This window comes from Lissotriton vulgaris, chromosome 4_1 (genome assembly GCF_964263255.1).
Source record: "Lissotriton vulgaris chromosome 4_1, aLisVul1.2, whole genome shotgun sequence".
Lineage (NCBI taxonomy): Eukaryota > Metazoa > Chordata > Amphibia > Caudata > Salamandridae > Lissotriton > Lissotriton vulgaris.
Genome location: NC_141691.1, coordinates 603,875,366 through 603,892,475, shown reverse-complemented (window position 1 = coordinate 603,892,475; position 17,110 = coordinate 603,875,366). Strand labels below are relative to the sequence as shown.

The window sequence follows — 17,110 nt, the reverse complement described above, 5'->3', positions numbered from 1 at the left end:
CTTTCTATGGCAAAATATACCCCCTCATGTTGTTTCTTTTTAAATTAAATGTTTTAAGAGTTACCACTTTATTCCAATCAAGATGGCTTCAGGTGTGCCATACCTTTGTAATAAGTAGGACTGTTAGCGCTCTAGTTGTTCTTTAGAACACTCTGGGACATTCTGTCATTGGGCTATACTTGGGCTACATCTGGGTGATATTTGGGCTACATTTGGGCTCTTTTGTCTCTGGTGGCCATTTTGGGAGACTGCATGTCAGAATGTTTTAATGAAATAGAAAAGGATTTGAGAAGTCACTCAAAATGTGCCCTAATTTTTCATTCTGCAGCACTAATCATACTTTCTATGGCAAAATATACCCCCTCATGTTGTTTCTTTTTAAATTAAATGTTTTAAGAGTTACCACTTTATTCCAATCAAGATGGCTTCAGGTGTGCCATACCTTTGTAATAAGTAGGACTGTTAGCGCTCTAGTTGTTCTTTAGAACACTCTAGGAGGCTGCAGTAGAACACAAAGGAATCAACTGACAGTCTCTGTCCTTGTTGGATGTACATGTTTTACTGAGAATGTCAGACTTCATTTTCACATGACTGAGAAAGATAATGTGAATTTACAGAAAATATGCTTTCAGTTTAGCTTATAGATCCCCTTCCAAACCACTGTGGGAAAATCATGAGATATTAGTTTTCTTTCAAACAATATTCATGATATCACAGCAGAAGGTTTTTTCACATGGTAAAATCACCTTAGAACCCACCACAATTCCTAAAACGAGTATGGTACCATCAACAAATGATTTATAATGTAACTAAAGTCCTAAAACCCTCTATTAACTACAATGCTTTTTAATGAGGTGCTATCATGTATATTGGTCCCAAGATGGCTGCCAACACTTCTTGGATGAAGTGCTGACAGCCAATCAGATCAGATGTGTGGTTAGGCTCCGCCCAGATATATATCTTTTTTTGAACCTAAATTACTCAAAATCCACTGGAGCACATATATTGAGACCTAGCAAAGGCACATCGGGCTAACAGTCCCTACAATTTTGCCAAGTTTCGTGCAAATCCATTCAGCCGTTCGAGCTAAAAGTGAGGCCAACCGCCCTATGGAAATTAACATGGGAAAAACGCGTTTTGGGACCCCCCTTTTTTCTCGGCCCCCCCTTGATGAAACCCCCCCAAATTGTCAGGGGCTGCTCAGAAACAAAATGTTCCATTTTCCTGAAAATTTCAGCCAATTCCGTCCACAAACGCCAAAGTTATTAGACATATAATTTTCAAAAATCCCATAGAGAAAAAATCCTAACTATATATACCTACTGGCGACCGCCAGTAGGTAATATATATATATATATATATATATATATATATATATATTTATATATATATATATATATACAGTGTTAAAACGTCCACGTACAATCATCTTATGTCCTGGCTCACTATAGCAATTCTTTTAAAACATAGGACTAGCTTAAAAAAAATTGTGGCAAGAAAATCATATAAATTCCAGAGAGACAGGAATGATTATGAGCTTGGCCAGATTTTTACTTTTGCGCGTAAGTTCGACACTCTGCGCAGGGGTGGCCCCAAGCAACAGCAAACGAACAAAAGGAATCCCCCAAGCCAGTCCGGATCCACAACTAAGGATGCCAACAGAACGAGCGAATCCTCCAATGCCACAATCAGCTCTGATCCCGACACTGATTGTGAAGCTGACCGCCGCAAACAGGCGGAAGCGGCAAATCAACCAAAACTCACACCAGGCCAGGAGATTGTTTTTTTAGGCCAGGACAGGCGGAATACCCTGAGGTCCCATGCAAGAGGCAGTCAAGAAAACACAGGGCAAACTACAGGCGCCGCCAGAGGTCGCGGATGGCAAAAAAGAGGAGCGCAAAAGAAGAGAGGAGGGGGAACAGGGCGGACCAAAGCCCTTCAACAGGAATAAAAGCAACCTCCAACCGCACTGTTGTCAACCTTACAGAACTTACACTCACAAAGAATGAGGAGAATATTCTCAAACTTGGCCTTTCTTTCGCACCCCCGTGCGATTTCAACTATGCCAACACGAGATGCAATGTATATAAGGCAGTTAGGAAGCTCAAGCTACGCAAGTTTTATGCCCTAAAAAATAAGGATGGAGCAATATCAGATACGGATTTAACAGCCGAGACCGAGCAACCTGAAGCATCACAAGGGACACGTATCCTAAGGGAGCTCTGGGAGACAGAAGGAATGGGATATAATGCAACCCCCAGTACCAGTGAAAACAACAGGGGGATAGATGGGAGTGGTAACAGAATAACATCAACCACACAATTCAGAGCCCCATCAACATTCTACCCCATCCTGTTAAGGGACAATATCGATATTTTCCAGGAAAATGTTGTAGCGGATTTAAAGAAACTGCAAATTAAAACAGGGGGCACTAAGCGCAGATATTCAGCCCAGCTACAGCAATATAAGGCATTGACTGATAAACTGAACAAAGAAAAAAATGTGATAATCAGAAGCAGCGACAAAGGGGGGAATGTGGTCCTCATGACGAAAACAAACTATGACAAAGAGGCTTACAGCCAACTAAATGACTACTCATGCTACGAGAAGATTAACAACCGTGAGCTCCTGACCATCAAAGAAGAATATCACCGTAAGCTATGTAAGTGGCGGTCTGCCAAACTCATTACAGACACTGAATTTGACTATTTAAATGTTGAACACCCTGTCACGCCGATCCTGTATTTTATACCCAAAATACACAAGGACCCGGTCCATCCACCGGGAAGGCCAATAATATCAGCACGAGGGAGCCTTCTTGAACATACCTCAATCTACATTGATTATTTTTTACAAGGGTATGTCCAGCAGTTGGGGTCATATATACGTGACACAGGTGATTTTCTAGTAAAAATCAAGGAAGTACAGATTCAGGAGGGGGATTGGCTGATAGCACTGGATGTAACAGCATTATACACCAGTATATCACATAGCGATGGTCTTGATGCAATACGGTACTATTTATCCAGAAGGGAACCAGGCAATGAAAAGCACACTAAAATGTTGTTGGACATGTTAAATTTTTGCCTCACAAACAATGTGTTTTTGTTTAATCAACATTTGTACCGCCAAAAACAGGGGGTAGCAATGGGGGCCAGTTTCTCCCCAAGCTACGCATGTTTGCACATGGGAGCTTGGGAGGAACTGGTCCTCGGGCTTGGGTACCAGCACATCATCAGGAACAATCTTGTGGCATGGTTCCGCTTTATAGACGACCTGTTCGTCATATGGAGAGGAAGTCATGAGGAGGCCCTTAAATTCATTGAGGATATTAATGACAACCCCCTCAACCTCAGATTCACTGCGACACTCAGTCAGGAAAAAGTGACCTTTTTAGATGCTGAGCTCTACACCAAGGGGTGTCGTTTGGAATCTAGGGTTTACAGGAAAAAGACAGCTGGCAACAGCATTTTACATGCGGCTAGCGCTCACCCGGCTCATCTTATTTCCAGTATCCCATATGGGGAAATGCTGCGATTAAGACGCATATGCAGCAACCCCGAGGATCTGAAGCAGGCACAAAAGGAGAGCAGGGAGAGATTCCTTGAAAGAGGATACTCCAAAAAATTGATTGACAAAGCTGTGCAAAAATCCATGATCATGAGTAGAGGGGAGCTCCTTATCAGGAAAGCAGACAGGGAGCCTACCAGTCAAGATACATCTATACCTGATAAAGTTGAGCCTGAATGCTTCAGACTTATAACAGGATTCACTAGACAACACCATCAGATAAGAAAAATAGTAAATAAACACTGGCCCATTGTACTGAGGGACAATGTGATAGGCAAAAATCTGCCAAAGTCTATTTCTCTAACTTACAGTAGAGCCCCCTCTTTAAGGGATCACATTGTCAAAACTAACCCAGATCCCTTTACTAAAACGGGGTGGTGGCAAAGGAATAGAGGATTCTATAACTGTAAAATCTGTAAAGCATGCACTCATGGTGAAAACACCAAAACATACAAGGATGGGTTCACAGGGAAAGAACACTTGATAACCCAAGTACTAACATGCAAGACAGAATACGCAATATACGTTTTGCGCTGTCCTTGCGGTTTGCAGTATGTGGGCAGCACCAGGAATGCTGTCCATAAACGCATTTTACAACATCTGCGAGCTATAACTAACATGGACAGCACATATCCAGTTGCACGCCATTTCAAGGACCACCACCAAAGTAACAACAGTGGTCTCAGATACTGGGTTATTGATTCGGTCATCAATACTAAAAGGGGTGGAGATAGGGAAACCAGACTTAGAAAGCTGGAAACGAAATATATCCTCCTGCTCAATACTAAGGTGCCCCACGGGTTAAATGTGACAGAAGACCTCCACACTTGCTTACTCTAGAAGACTTAACCTATCAGGAGTGTATGCTCTCCCCCCGTGGATAATGTCCAAGGCATTCACCCGGCTGGGAGAAGGCTAGGACAGATCCCGAGGGGGCTGCGAGCATGCACAAAATTTAGTGATTTATATTGTAAATGCTATGCTGCTTCAAGAACATTTTATGTTTTTTGTTTATATTGTTCACTGTGCACTGTTTTTTTAACCTGGTTGAGAACCAACAAGATGAAATACACTGAAAGGATGTCTTAACATAGGGCTTATTATGAGTTTATTTTTAATTGTTTAATTTTTTGGGTTTGGGTTATGGGTCCCTTTGGACCTGTATTATTATTTTCACTCGTTCCACAACAATCAGTATTGAGACATGGTAACTATGATACCCATATAGCATTCTATTTTACAGATTCTTGTGACTTATTTGAAATGTGATATTATTAAAATTCCGTCTTTGATCAGAAACTACAATGCAAATTACAGAATGATAACAGAAACCGATAAATTAACTCTCCTCCTCATTAGAAAATAACATATGTGTAAAAATATACCGTCTGCAATAGACACTTATTAGGACCGAGGAGTATTGTAATATGCGTATTTGCACCAATATTGCCAAGTTTGCACATTCTGTCGGAATAATGCACTTTAAAGCACAATTTGCACTTTGAAAAATCAGCACATAGCACTTTATATGGATTCAGCCATCAATCGGAGGTTCCTAAATTTAGAACAAACATCAGGATCTGTTTTTACAAATGTTAAGAAACATGTGGTAGGAGATGTATATACTTGTAAATAAGGTTTCTTTTAGACGGATTGGTACATTTTGATATGAGTATTTTACCATGATTTCTTAATGAATTCTATTTTTAATTCAAGTCACATGTTCTATTGAATCTGTACAGAATGCTGAATATAAGGATTTCATATAAATGTATTTTACATCTATTTAGAGAATTGAAGTACAAACAGAGTTGGGTACATACATAGTATATTTTCTATGTCTACTAGTAAGTTTGCACAGGTGATTTAATTTGACCACTTGCTTTCACTTTAAAAGGTGTACCTTGCATTGAAAACGCTGTCATGTGATCAAGGCTCCGCTGAGCCGAAACGTCTGTGACTCTTTCTGCCAAATAAAGATCTGTTAAGCACCTCGAGGTCCGTGTCCGGAGTCTGCTTGTTGGCTGTGCGAGCTGCGCGAGCTTGGAGACAAACGGAGTACAGGATAGATATAGATATATATATATATATATATATATATATATATATATATATATATATATATATATATATATATATATATATATATAGGGTGACCCCATTGATCTTACTGATGATGCGGGAGATGTAGGCAAAAGCTTCTTTATTTCTCAGTATATGTTGACAGGCTGCACATTTTCTCATACTCAATATTAAACACACATGACGTAGTTCCTGTATAAAGCCAGCCCCAGAACCATGAGGGTCCTAGTGCGTATAATATCAATATGCTACAGTTCCCCTTTTTTTAAAATAAAAAATGAGGAACATCACAAAAATCACACTTTTTCAATTAATCAGCAAGGTGCTCGCACTTGTCAGCCGGACCGGGTGATCTAAGCTGATCAATGTCCACCCTAATCAGACAACGGTGACCTAGACTCCAGCTCTCGAGCCAGAACCGCTGACTGTGCGGCTTCATGCATGGTTTCAGGACGTGACAAGTGCTGCGGTAAGTGTCTGAAGTATGATGTGTCCTGAGTGATGGATTGTCCAGGGCTATGTGCTGTCAACATAGATCCTTTGCATGCTACGACTTGTAATGGATCTAAAGGAGAGGGACGGGCAATGGCCTCCAACCTTCAACTAATAGCCAAATCGCCATGCTCTTTTAAGAAGTCCAGCCTTCTGAAGGTAGCCTGCGATCCTGATCGCGACTGCTTGCCTGACTTTACTGTAAGCCCCTGTGTCTGCACCAGGGATGGGAGTAAATGGCCTGGGCAGCAGACGCATCTCCTCGAGCTCAGAGAATAAGAGAATGTAGGCGTGCTGAGGCCCAGTTGAAGGCTTAACACAAGTGCTCAGATTTTGTGAGAAAATAGAGACTAAGGGGCCGATTACGATGGCGGAAGGACCGCCACCGCCAGCCATGCAGTGGCGATCCCTCCACCATCGAACGACAATTCACTGCCCGTCAGATTAGGAAAGCGGGCGGATCCAGACCGTGACCATGGCGGGCGCAGAGACCGCCTCTTAAGGATTCGCCACAGGCAATCATCATGATTGCCTGGCGGTGCGGTCTGCATATGTAAAATGGTGGCGGTGGCAAGCAGGCACCGTCCGCCAAATAAAGATGCTGGCTACAGCCCGCCTTTCCAAGGTGGCGAAACTGCCATGGAAAGGCTGGCGGGGATTGGTTTTGGGGGCCCGTTGCAGGCCCCCCTTCTGTTGGGGGAGGTGTGAGTGCACTGGTGGTACCCATGGTACCCCCCTACATTTCACTGCACTAAGTAGCTGGCACCGTGTGGTGCCTGCCACGTGGTGCATTGAAATGCACAACCTGCATTTTTTACATTGCTGTGGGTGCTGAAGTCAGCAGCAAGTGCCGCAATGTTAAATTGCAAGATGTGACTGCCATGGTGGCGGTCGCATCCTAATTTGGAGTGCTGGACCGCTGCATGCATGGCGGGTACTCCCCAGCCCCACCACAATGGCGGGCGGACTCTAGTCCGCCCCCCCATCGTAATGACCCCCTAAGTGCACAACTGTGCCAGACAGGTGGGTGGGAGCACTGCACATGCTCCTGGGCATAGAATTGCCCATAGTCATTGAGGGAGGGTGCCCATAAGGGCTAACCTTGCCCCGTGGTACAGTGGCCCTGAACCAGAAACTCATAGTACCTGCATCTTGTTGTGTGTTTATTAAGGTAATTTCATTTAATAAAGACAAGCACTGGCTTGGACAGTCAGTTTATAGGCTGTTGAGAATTTATTGATCGATGAGCTTGTTGTTCTGCCACACTAACCTCCTTGAGAAGCCTGCGACTGCTCGCTAACCTACCACTGCCAGTCAAGTGCTGCAGGGTTGCACTTCGCCCAGTTAGCACAGCCATAGTAGGATGGACCCCGGGACATCAGAGGCAAATGACGCCTACCCCCACAGCTGAGCTGCTGGGGTCCAGTAGCTACTTTCCATGCGGCCCCCACACGGGATCTGACGGTTCTGAATGTATGTTTTAAAATGTGCTTCTAATTATTGTGTGTGTTTCTCATTGTATACTGATATTATAACTGATGCATGGATGTGCTTCTGTCACGTTCAGCTGATGCGTTACATGATTAGCCATGTTCTGTCTTGTGGGCTTTCAAATACTTTTCGTTGGTGCGTGTGTGGCACTGTATATACTTGATTTATGCCTAGGCTATACGAATATGTAACGCTGCACACTTTAGTTGGGCTCATGACTTGCTGCATACCTTTCTTTATTTGCTGTATATTCATATTACAGTAATGTGCTATCAATGGTGTTGAATGACTTATCTTCTGGAGACTCCCTCGGGCCGCTGCACGCTTTTACAGAAGGGACTGCCCGGGGTGCCGTTTCTGATTACTCACGCTCTCCTTCCTCTTAAAAAAAATTGAAAAGAAAAACAGGAACTGTCCGTTCAGAAGCCTGCAGAGCTCTCCGCAGCCGCGCGGTAGTGTGGGAAGCCGCACCGGTGCGGTGGCAGCAGCCTCTCACGGGGCACATACGTACGGGAACAGGACAGAGGGCGGGCAGTCCCGCACCTCACAGGCTGAAGGCGGGTCTGCACCGCAGGTCTGTGAGAATCTCCTTAAAAGAACTACGCAGCACGTCAGCCCCTACCACAAAGGAGGAGATAGAAGAGGCTGCAGCATCTCTAAGGGCAGTAGTGACGCACGGCGTTCCATGAATTCCGACCGGAGGGCACGCGATTTCAACGTGACGCTTCTTTCACGCATCCCGTGACCCTCCGCGAGCTGGGTTTGCTGCATTCGTACTGACTACCCTAGCGTTTATCTCAGAGAAGTAATCCGCCAGCCATTGCACATCATACTAACAATCCCTGGCCCCGGGACATTATTGCATCCCATCGCACACGCCTCACGTAAGAGTGTTTGCCCTTACACACTTCACCCTCTTAACAAACCCGCACGGCTTCAAACAAAAAAAAGAATAATCAGTAATTCATTACAAACTACAATTTGTTCTTACATAGATCTGATACTCATAACGCCTCGCACAACGTCTCCGTCCCAGTTATACATCTATCTGTCTCCCATCACACTCCGAGCACACTGTCTCTGAAATGAAGGCGCCTGTGATGGTCCTCGCAGGCCCACATGCCTCCCTGGCCGGTACTTATCTCTTACTGCTGCTGCTTCAAGGACCCTCCTCCTGCTCTCCTGTCTCCGTGTGGGGGATTGGTCAGCAGCCCACCTCGCCTGCTTCCTCTCAGATCGGAAGAGGAGTCTCCTGTGCAGGTATGCAATGGCCTTTGAATCTCTGCCACATATGTTAAAAAATTAGACTTAAGCCAGGCCGGCTCTAGGACTCTGGATCTGGGAGGGCCATGAGGAACATAGTTGGGCCAAGATGGTGGATGTGATGGGTGCAAAAACCAACAAAGGGTTTCAGAAGATCTTCTGTTTCAGACACTGGCAACATGATGGGTCCAGTTTGGACAAGTCTAAGAAATGACTGTTGCTTATCATCAGTAATGTTGAGTGTAAAATTGAAGGGAACCTATGCATGGCCTAGTACCCAATTTGTAATGTAAATGTGTGTGTCTTGTAAAGCGCACTGCTACCCGGAGGCGTCCTGGCGCTATAGACCGCTGGGGAACCCGTCCTGGCTTTCCCTGTGAGATGTTCCCTCCTGGGTATCTCCAAGGTGAAACCAGGCATCCCCGGCGTTTGTGGGGGGCCGTTGTGGAGATGAAGCAAGCTAATGCCCAGAGTTGCCGAGTGTGATCCCTGGTTAGAGTAGGCACCGAGGCAAGATTTATCGAGTCCGCTGACCCTGGTTCACGACCCTGCCACGTCAGGGATTGAACCCTGGTCCCGGGCCGTCCTCTGCTTCCGGGTCTGCAGCCTCTAACCAGTGAGCCACACCACTCCACATGTGTACTGAGCACGGAGTAAGGGTCCAGACCAATCCTAGTTCCCTTTGCTGACTTCAGGAAGTGCCCCATTGCCTCCTGCAGTGTCCTTAGAGGGAAGTAGTGTAATGCATTATATTTACTTTTGTATTTTATTATGTGCTATGTGGATGAAGTGTTTACTTTTGTAATATGTAGTGCACCAGCAGCTTCTCCCCTGAGGTGGAGGAGCGCCGTTCCACTGCTTCTGAGCAGTGCATCAAAGGAAAAATAAAATGATAATAACAGGATGCTATCATTTTATTTTTCTCTACTGAGCCAGGTTGGGCGTGGCGGGGCTGGGCTTCTGTCACAGTGCAGGAGGAGGAATGGTATATGCACCTTAAGTGCGTTGGACAGTTTGGCCGAGCGTCTTGGGCTGGCCAAACAGTTATGCGCATTTATAATACTCTCCACCGGGCTGTATTGCACAGCCTGGGTGGAGATCATGAACATGCTCGCAGTCCCTGCGCTGAACCAGAGTGCGCAAACCAATCGCAATGCTGCTTCGTGATTGGCTTAGGGGTGTTTGGGTGCTTCTTGGTTCTAGGAGCGGGGGAAGAGCAGAGGACAACGAGAAGCATACGGCGGGAAAAGGTAAGTGATCTTTATTTTTATTTTTCACCCCCCCTGCCCCACCATCCCCTTTCCGCAGAATCTTTTCACTGGAACCGCTGGAGAAGTTGCTGGCTTGAGCTGAAGTTTCTTGTGAAACCGCATATGGTATTTCAGCTAAATAAACTTTTACTTGAAAAGATGAAGACTCTGACTCTACAATTGTGGCGACGATCTTCATTGTGGAAATACCATGATAGAAGAAACTGCGTTTGACAGCATTTTAGTATTTAGACCAAGTGCTGAATTTTAAGCAGCTTGACATTACATTTTTGTATACAGCGTTAAAGGGAACGTTTTCTGCAGCCTAGTAGTATTTAGCTACTGGTGAATTCTAATGCAAATTTACTGCATTGAAAGGAACTTACTAGAAGACCAGCACCTGGGCAGCTGGTATCTGCTACAGCCGCAGTATTTTTTCAAAGGAGCTTGCTCTTGTGGAGGTGAAAGAGTGCATGGAACCGTGGCATTCCGGAGGACATCTTTGTTTTCATTCCACAGAGAATCGCAGTGAATGTGCATTGATGATACGTATGTGCATTTTCATCATGCTTCTCTTCATTGGGGAATGGCTATGTCTACATGGCTTGACACGCTATTTTTGACATGCGGCCAGTTTGAAGAGAAAATTATACTTTGATGTATTAAGCGTGGAGTTTGGCATTGATATCTGGGATCATTATTTAAATTTCCCGGCGATGTATTTAAATAGAAGGCTGCTGTCTATCAGATCTACCAGTTTGTGCCAAAAGCAGCTGGGACTAAAAATCACACAATTTAAGATTGAGCCTTTTGATTAAAATAATACTGAATTCTACTTATATTTGCAGAGTGAAGCGTACGTGATACACACAGCCCTGTAAGTAGATATTTATTGATATTTTAAGTCATCGTAAACATAGTGGTTGAGTCCCTAGTCAGGAGAAGATTGAACTCTGCGTTATTTTAAAATATCTACACCTCAGCGAACAAGTCCCTTGGGGTGAAGAAGGGACACTGCGGGTTGTGTGAAGAGTTCTTATTTGGGTGAAGATTGAGGACTGTGTTATTTTAAAATATCTACACCTTGGTGAAGTAGTCACTCGGGAGAAAGATGGGACACTGTGTGTTGTGTGATCCATGTTGTATAAGACCATGGCGATGCAAAATTTTACACTACAGCCTCCACAAGCATTCTGGCCTTCAGGTAGGAACCCATGCATGGAATGTGTTGAGTGGAAGGCGTATTTTTTAAACTTTTATACACGTTTTTTCCAGAGCAAGCAAGTGTTGGGAGAAACTATACATGTGTATGTAGCAGCGTTAACCCCTTCCATGCGGCCGCGATTCCCCTGGTGTGCTGTAAACAACACGAACAGGGGCGGGCCGTGACGAACCCCAGCCGTCATCAGCACACGAGCACCGTAGTGCATGACGGCTGGGGTTCGTCATCAGCATGGAAGGGGTTAAAGAAACTGGCAGGGGTTTGCAAGTTTCATCATCTCCAATAACAACTCATTCATGGTTAGGTTGTGATGCATACCCGTGATCTGGCTATTCAAGAGAGATTATAGATCAATGGGTATGCAGAATTCAAAGATAATCTAGCTATAGAAAGGAAGGTAGAATTATCCTGTTGCAGTGCTAAAGCTTTTAAAGCAGAATCTAAGGGCGCTGCTGAAGAAGTAGTTGGGAAAATCTAAAACAAGGGAGTGAGTAAACAAAAAAATGAAAGCATAAACTCTCATGATTTGGCAAAAAGAAAGGGTCTAAATTATTACCCTTGAGGCTTTAGTTTAGTTCTAGCATCAAGTAAAGTTTGACCTGTTGTGAAACAAAAGTGCTCTGCATGTGGGATGATAGGACACTATGCAAGAGTTAGTAAGAAAAAGAAAGGATTTAAAGTGTGTTGATGAGGGCACCTCCAGAGAGGATGAGAGTTTGTTAAAAAAAAGTGATGCATTGCAAAGTGGACAGTGAAATGGTAAAATTTCAATTTGTGTTAAACATCAAAGGCAATATGTGTGAGGTTAAAAAGAAACCTGTGTGTTCAGTGACCATTGGGGTGTGTTGTTACAAATGTATGTTGGCTCTGGTTCCCAAACACGGCTGTAAGTGAGGATGTATAGAATTCAAAATTTAAAAGGAAAATGGGGAATACATTTTTGACAGCAGATCTCGGTCAGGAAGGTTATTCTGTGGAAAAGATAGACATAGTTGGTTACAGATCATTGGTATTTAGCTTTAAGAACAGAGTATCAGAAAGTTGTATGTGTCAAAGAAGGGTCTCTCCATTTTTGGGTGGAGAGACCACAGTGAGTTGCATATTATTCTCAATCCAAATAGTCCTGACACAATTTTGATTAGAGATAAGGGTGGGACTGTCAGAATGGAAATGTTGACAAAGTTTCCCAAGTTATTCAGTGGAAAGGTGAGTGTGTTGAAAGGTTTCGGGCACCATATCCTTTTAAAGACGGATGCTTGCCCTAAAATACACTTGGGCAAAGGACACTCCTATTCTCATCAGGGATGAAGTTGTGAAAGAGATGGATATGTTAGTCTGTGCGGACATTAATGGACCAATTGGTTCATCCAAGTGGATTTCTCCTGTTGAAGTTGCCAGACATAGTAACAGCAAGAGTAGGTTGTGCATAGATTTGCGCGATCTTAATAGCAACATTGTAGTGGATAGCCTGCATCACTTCGTGCCATCCCAGATCTGTTTCAGTTTAGGAAACTACTAAAAACTCATCTATTCTCCTCTGCTTAGCTTCAGTGTTACTTGGTCCTTTCTGCTGTGTTGTGTGTTTCATCTCCAAAAAAGCGCCGGGACGCCTCTTGGCTGCGGCATCTGAGCGCTATACAAAATAAAATAACATAACATAACATAACATAACATAACATAAATTCCCTTTACCAAAGATCTCAGAGATGCTAACACTTATAAATGATGCTAAATGGTTTTCTACCATAGACTTGTCTGCAGCCTACCACCCCACCAGATTCTTTTGGATAAGGAGAGCAAAAAGTGGCCTGCTTTCATTACTCTCACTGGGTGTTTTCAGTACAAAGGGATGCCTTTTGGCCTGGAATCCGCGGCAGCTATTTTGCAAAGCCTTATGTATCAGTTATTTCGAAAACCCACAAAGGTAAGGTGTTTCCAGGATAACATATTAGTCTTAAGGAAAGATAAGTGTGTGCATGACAAGTTTTTTGAGGATGTTTCGGGTGCTCTGGAAGAGAAGGGTTTGACCGAGGCGCACTCCAAGTGTAAACTCAGGGTGCAGTGATGATGGTGTTGCTACTAAGCCCCAGCTGGTGGATGTGATAAATAATGCTCGGCATCCAGTCAACAAGGATGCAGTTAGATCTTTTCTAGGTGTGGTGCAATTTTATGCAAAATTGTAAAAGGATTCTCAAGCAAAGTTTACAATATAAGACAACTGCTAAAGAACACAATTAAATTCCTGTGGTCAGTAGTATGCAAAAAGTAGTTTGAGGAGGTCAAGTGTGCTATTGTCCAGGCACTGAGACTGAATTGTTTTCATCTGGTTGTATGAATGTGGTTACTGCAAATGCAAGCAAAACCAGGTTGGGAGGTGTTTTGTCTCAGATCAATGAGCATGGTAGGGAAAATATTATTGCATATGCCTCTAAAGCTTTTTCAACAGTGGAAGAGAAATTCTTATTCATTGAGAAAGAGACACTAGCCTGTGTGTGGGCTCTGGAGCATTTCCGCCCCTTTGAGTAGCAGGAAATGCACTGTCAGGAGTGACCACAAACCGCTTGTAAATTGTTGACAACTAAGGGTCTTTACAAGGCTTCTGCAAGAATGTCAATGCACCTACCAGATTTTATCTATAAAATTGGGTATGTGCCGGTAAAAGTAATATTTTGGCTGATTTCATATCCTGCATGCCCTTGGACATGAAAGATTGCAACGAGAATGAATGGGATACGTTATAAATTGCTCTAATTCACGATGAAGGTGCCTCTGGTGTGAAATAAGAAAAAAGAAAGAAAAAAAGAATATTTAAAAGATGAAGACTTACAGCTACTCATAAAGTGGGGGGTGCAGGGTTGGTCTAGGAAATATATGATTTCAAAGCGTTTGGAACAATTTGGGGGGATACAGAGTGAGTTGTCAGAGAATCAAGGAACTATTTTTAGAGAGGATAGAGCAGTGCCTCCTGTTTCTCCTAGGGATTGTATCACGAGGGTGTGCCATGATGATCATTGTGGGATTGTAAAAACCAAGCAGAGGGTTAATAAGTGGCATTGGTGGCCTGGCATAGATTTGTGTGCAGAAAGGAGGTAAGGAACTGTGTGGTATTTGCTCATTCGGACAAGTCCTTAAGGAGTTTGAGGCCTAACTTGTATGAACCTATTGTTCCAGAAGGTCCATGGCACACTGTTGCTATAGATATCATGGGTCCCATTGGTACCTAGTCTAAGTACATAATTGCAGTGATTGATGTATTTTCTAGATGGCCAGTCATTAAGGTGGTAGAGAAAATTGATTCTGTAGAGGTGCTAAAGTACATGGACAGTGTTTTCATGGATGATGGATTAACAGTTCAAATAAGTGATAGCAGTGTGCAGTTTATGTATAATTTAGCTAAGAAATATCTTGAAAGAATCAGAGGAAACATAGAACCACATCCTTAGCAGCAAGGGAATGATCGAGAGATTCAACAGAGTTTTAAAGAATGGCATTCAACTTGCTGTTGTGAAGGCTGAAGAGTGGGAGGTACAGGTTTATAAAACTGTGTCGGTGTATAGAACCACCATACATGAAGCTTTGGAGGTATCTCCTTTTGAGGTCATAAGAGGACAGGAGGAGAGAACTAAGTGTAATCCTGAGTGGTTGACAAAGGCATCTGAGGTGAATGTATCAGTGGAAAAGATCAGGAGAAGAATTGTTGAAAAGCATCTACAGTATAAACAAGCTTTTCACCTCAAGAAGGGCCCAGAGAATGTGTATATCAGAGTGGGAATGTGAGTGAAAGTAAAAAAACATGGACAGTAAAGAAAGGTGACAATCATTATTCCGAGCCCCTACATGTGACTAAAATGTTACGCAATGCTGCCCTTTTGAGTGATGGTAAGGTTTGTAACCTTAAGAGGATTGCCGTTCTCAAAGGGAATGGTAGTTTGTATGAGAATGATTCCAAGGATTTGGATAAGAAGTCTTTATTTGTTACTGTTTCCATTCATAAAGAATTGGGTGTGAGTAGTGAGGTAGAAGGAGAGGTTATTAGAGACAAGGTGAATGATGGTAAGGAGTTAAATTGGCATAGCGATGATGAGGTGGTTGAGTTGGACGGAATTGACACTTCTGGTGAGAAGATCATTTCAAGAGGGGAACAAGTGGTAGAGGATTTAGGTGTGTAAGTTACTGTAGCAGAACAAGAGAAAGTGTGAGATAAAAGGGTGAGTGTTAGACCCAAATGGATGGATGAGTTTGGGCGCAATATAAATGGATAGGTTGTTTTCTTATAATGTACATATATTTTTATGTGTATTTTCTCTGTAGTGTATTTTACATTAAGAGGGAAAGGTATGTTATGCATTTTGTTTACTATTGTAATATATTAGGTGCTATATAGATGTCATGTTTACTTTTGTAATGTGGACAGTCCTCGGTCTTACCAGTGCATGCTTCTCAGGCTCCAGAATATTTGCACTGGAACCTCTGGAGCAGGGGCTGGCTTGAGGAGACCTGGGCAGGACGTTTCTTGGGAAGCTGCATATAGTGTTTCAACTGAATAAACTTTTACTTGAAAAGATGAAGAATCCGACTCTACAACTAGGCATTGCCTTTCACAATTTATGAATATTTAAGGTAACACAAATACATTGTGGAAGGCAATGTCTTTAAGGTTTTGGAACACAAGCAGGAGGTCCTTTCAAAAGTTGTTTCAAAACCCATGTTTCCCCGAAATGATGTAACGCTGATAAATTATTTATTTTTTATATTATTTGTGAAAATTACCATATCAACCAATAATAAAGCCAGAAAGTGGCGTAACATAGTAAACATCCTTCTACAGCAGTGACATGTAGTACTGTTTTCAAAATACATTTTCCTGTTTAAACAAATATGCAACTAAAAAGCATGTAACAAAGTTATGAAGTTTTGATGACATTTAAAACTCACTGCCTCCCACTAGAAAATAATGTATCTAGAATCCCACTTTCTATGTGTAGAATTAAGGCAATGCAAATTATAAACGTGCATGTTCCTTTTGCATCTCAGCCATCCTTTTGCCTGAAGACTTGCAAGGAATACTATTGTTTTCCATGCAGTAATTCAAATTTGAGTGAGCTAAGAAACTAATAGAATCCTTCCGCTTTACTGCTCCTAAAACCTGGCCTGTGATCTTCAGTACAGCAGAAAGGGAGGCAAGCAGCTCTTTGGAACCACTAACACAGGGTTGCCTTTGAAGGATGTGACTTCGGCTATGTACAAAAGAAGGAATATTTTTAAAAATACTTATCTAGCTTCATACTTTCGCAAAGTTAGCGAGGTTACACAAAAATATGCAAAGTGCTAAGCTTCACACTTTGCAGATCCCTACATGAATCCACAACACGTAGTTGCCCAACATTTGACTTCCATAGATACATTTATAGACCTAATTTACGCTGGTAAACGTACGTTTACAACCAAATGCAACATTTTTACACCTGTCAGAAATTCACAAAGGGGTTTCTGCCGGATATGTATTTATTATAGATAATTCCTCTACAAAGAGTGAAGAGAAATCCACTACAGTAAATCCAACTCAAAATGTGAGAAGTTGGCGTTCCAAAGTGTTATTTGCCTTGAAACCATTTAGGAAGACCCACAAGCATTTACGTTTGTGGGCATTCCCAAATTCCTCTAAGCTCAGCTCCATTTCCACCCTGAAAATGGCTGGAGATTTAATTCTGCCAAGGGTTGGAGCAACTCTACTTCCAGG

At 42.9% G+C, this 17,110-nt stretch overlaps 1 protein-coding gene across 2 annotated transcripts in view; it reads left to right on the top strand.

Moving 5' to 3' along the window:
• Positions 1-17,110, top strand: part of AOAH (acyloxyacyl hydrolase) — a 973,359-nt gene that overhangs the window by 25,858 nt on the left and 930,391 nt on the right. Inside the window, exon 1 of one of the 2 annotated variants that reach the window (XM_086964831.1) lies at positions 8,053-8,895. The exons of the other annotated variant lie outside the window; for it this stretch is intronic. Coding sequence (XP_086820957.1) covers positions 8,721-8,895 — 175 coding nt within the window. The 5' untranslated portion in view covers positions 8,053-8,720. Of the gene's footprint in view, positions 1-8,052; positions 8,896-17,110 lie in introns of those variants that run through there. 2 annotated transcript variants of the gene reach the window in all.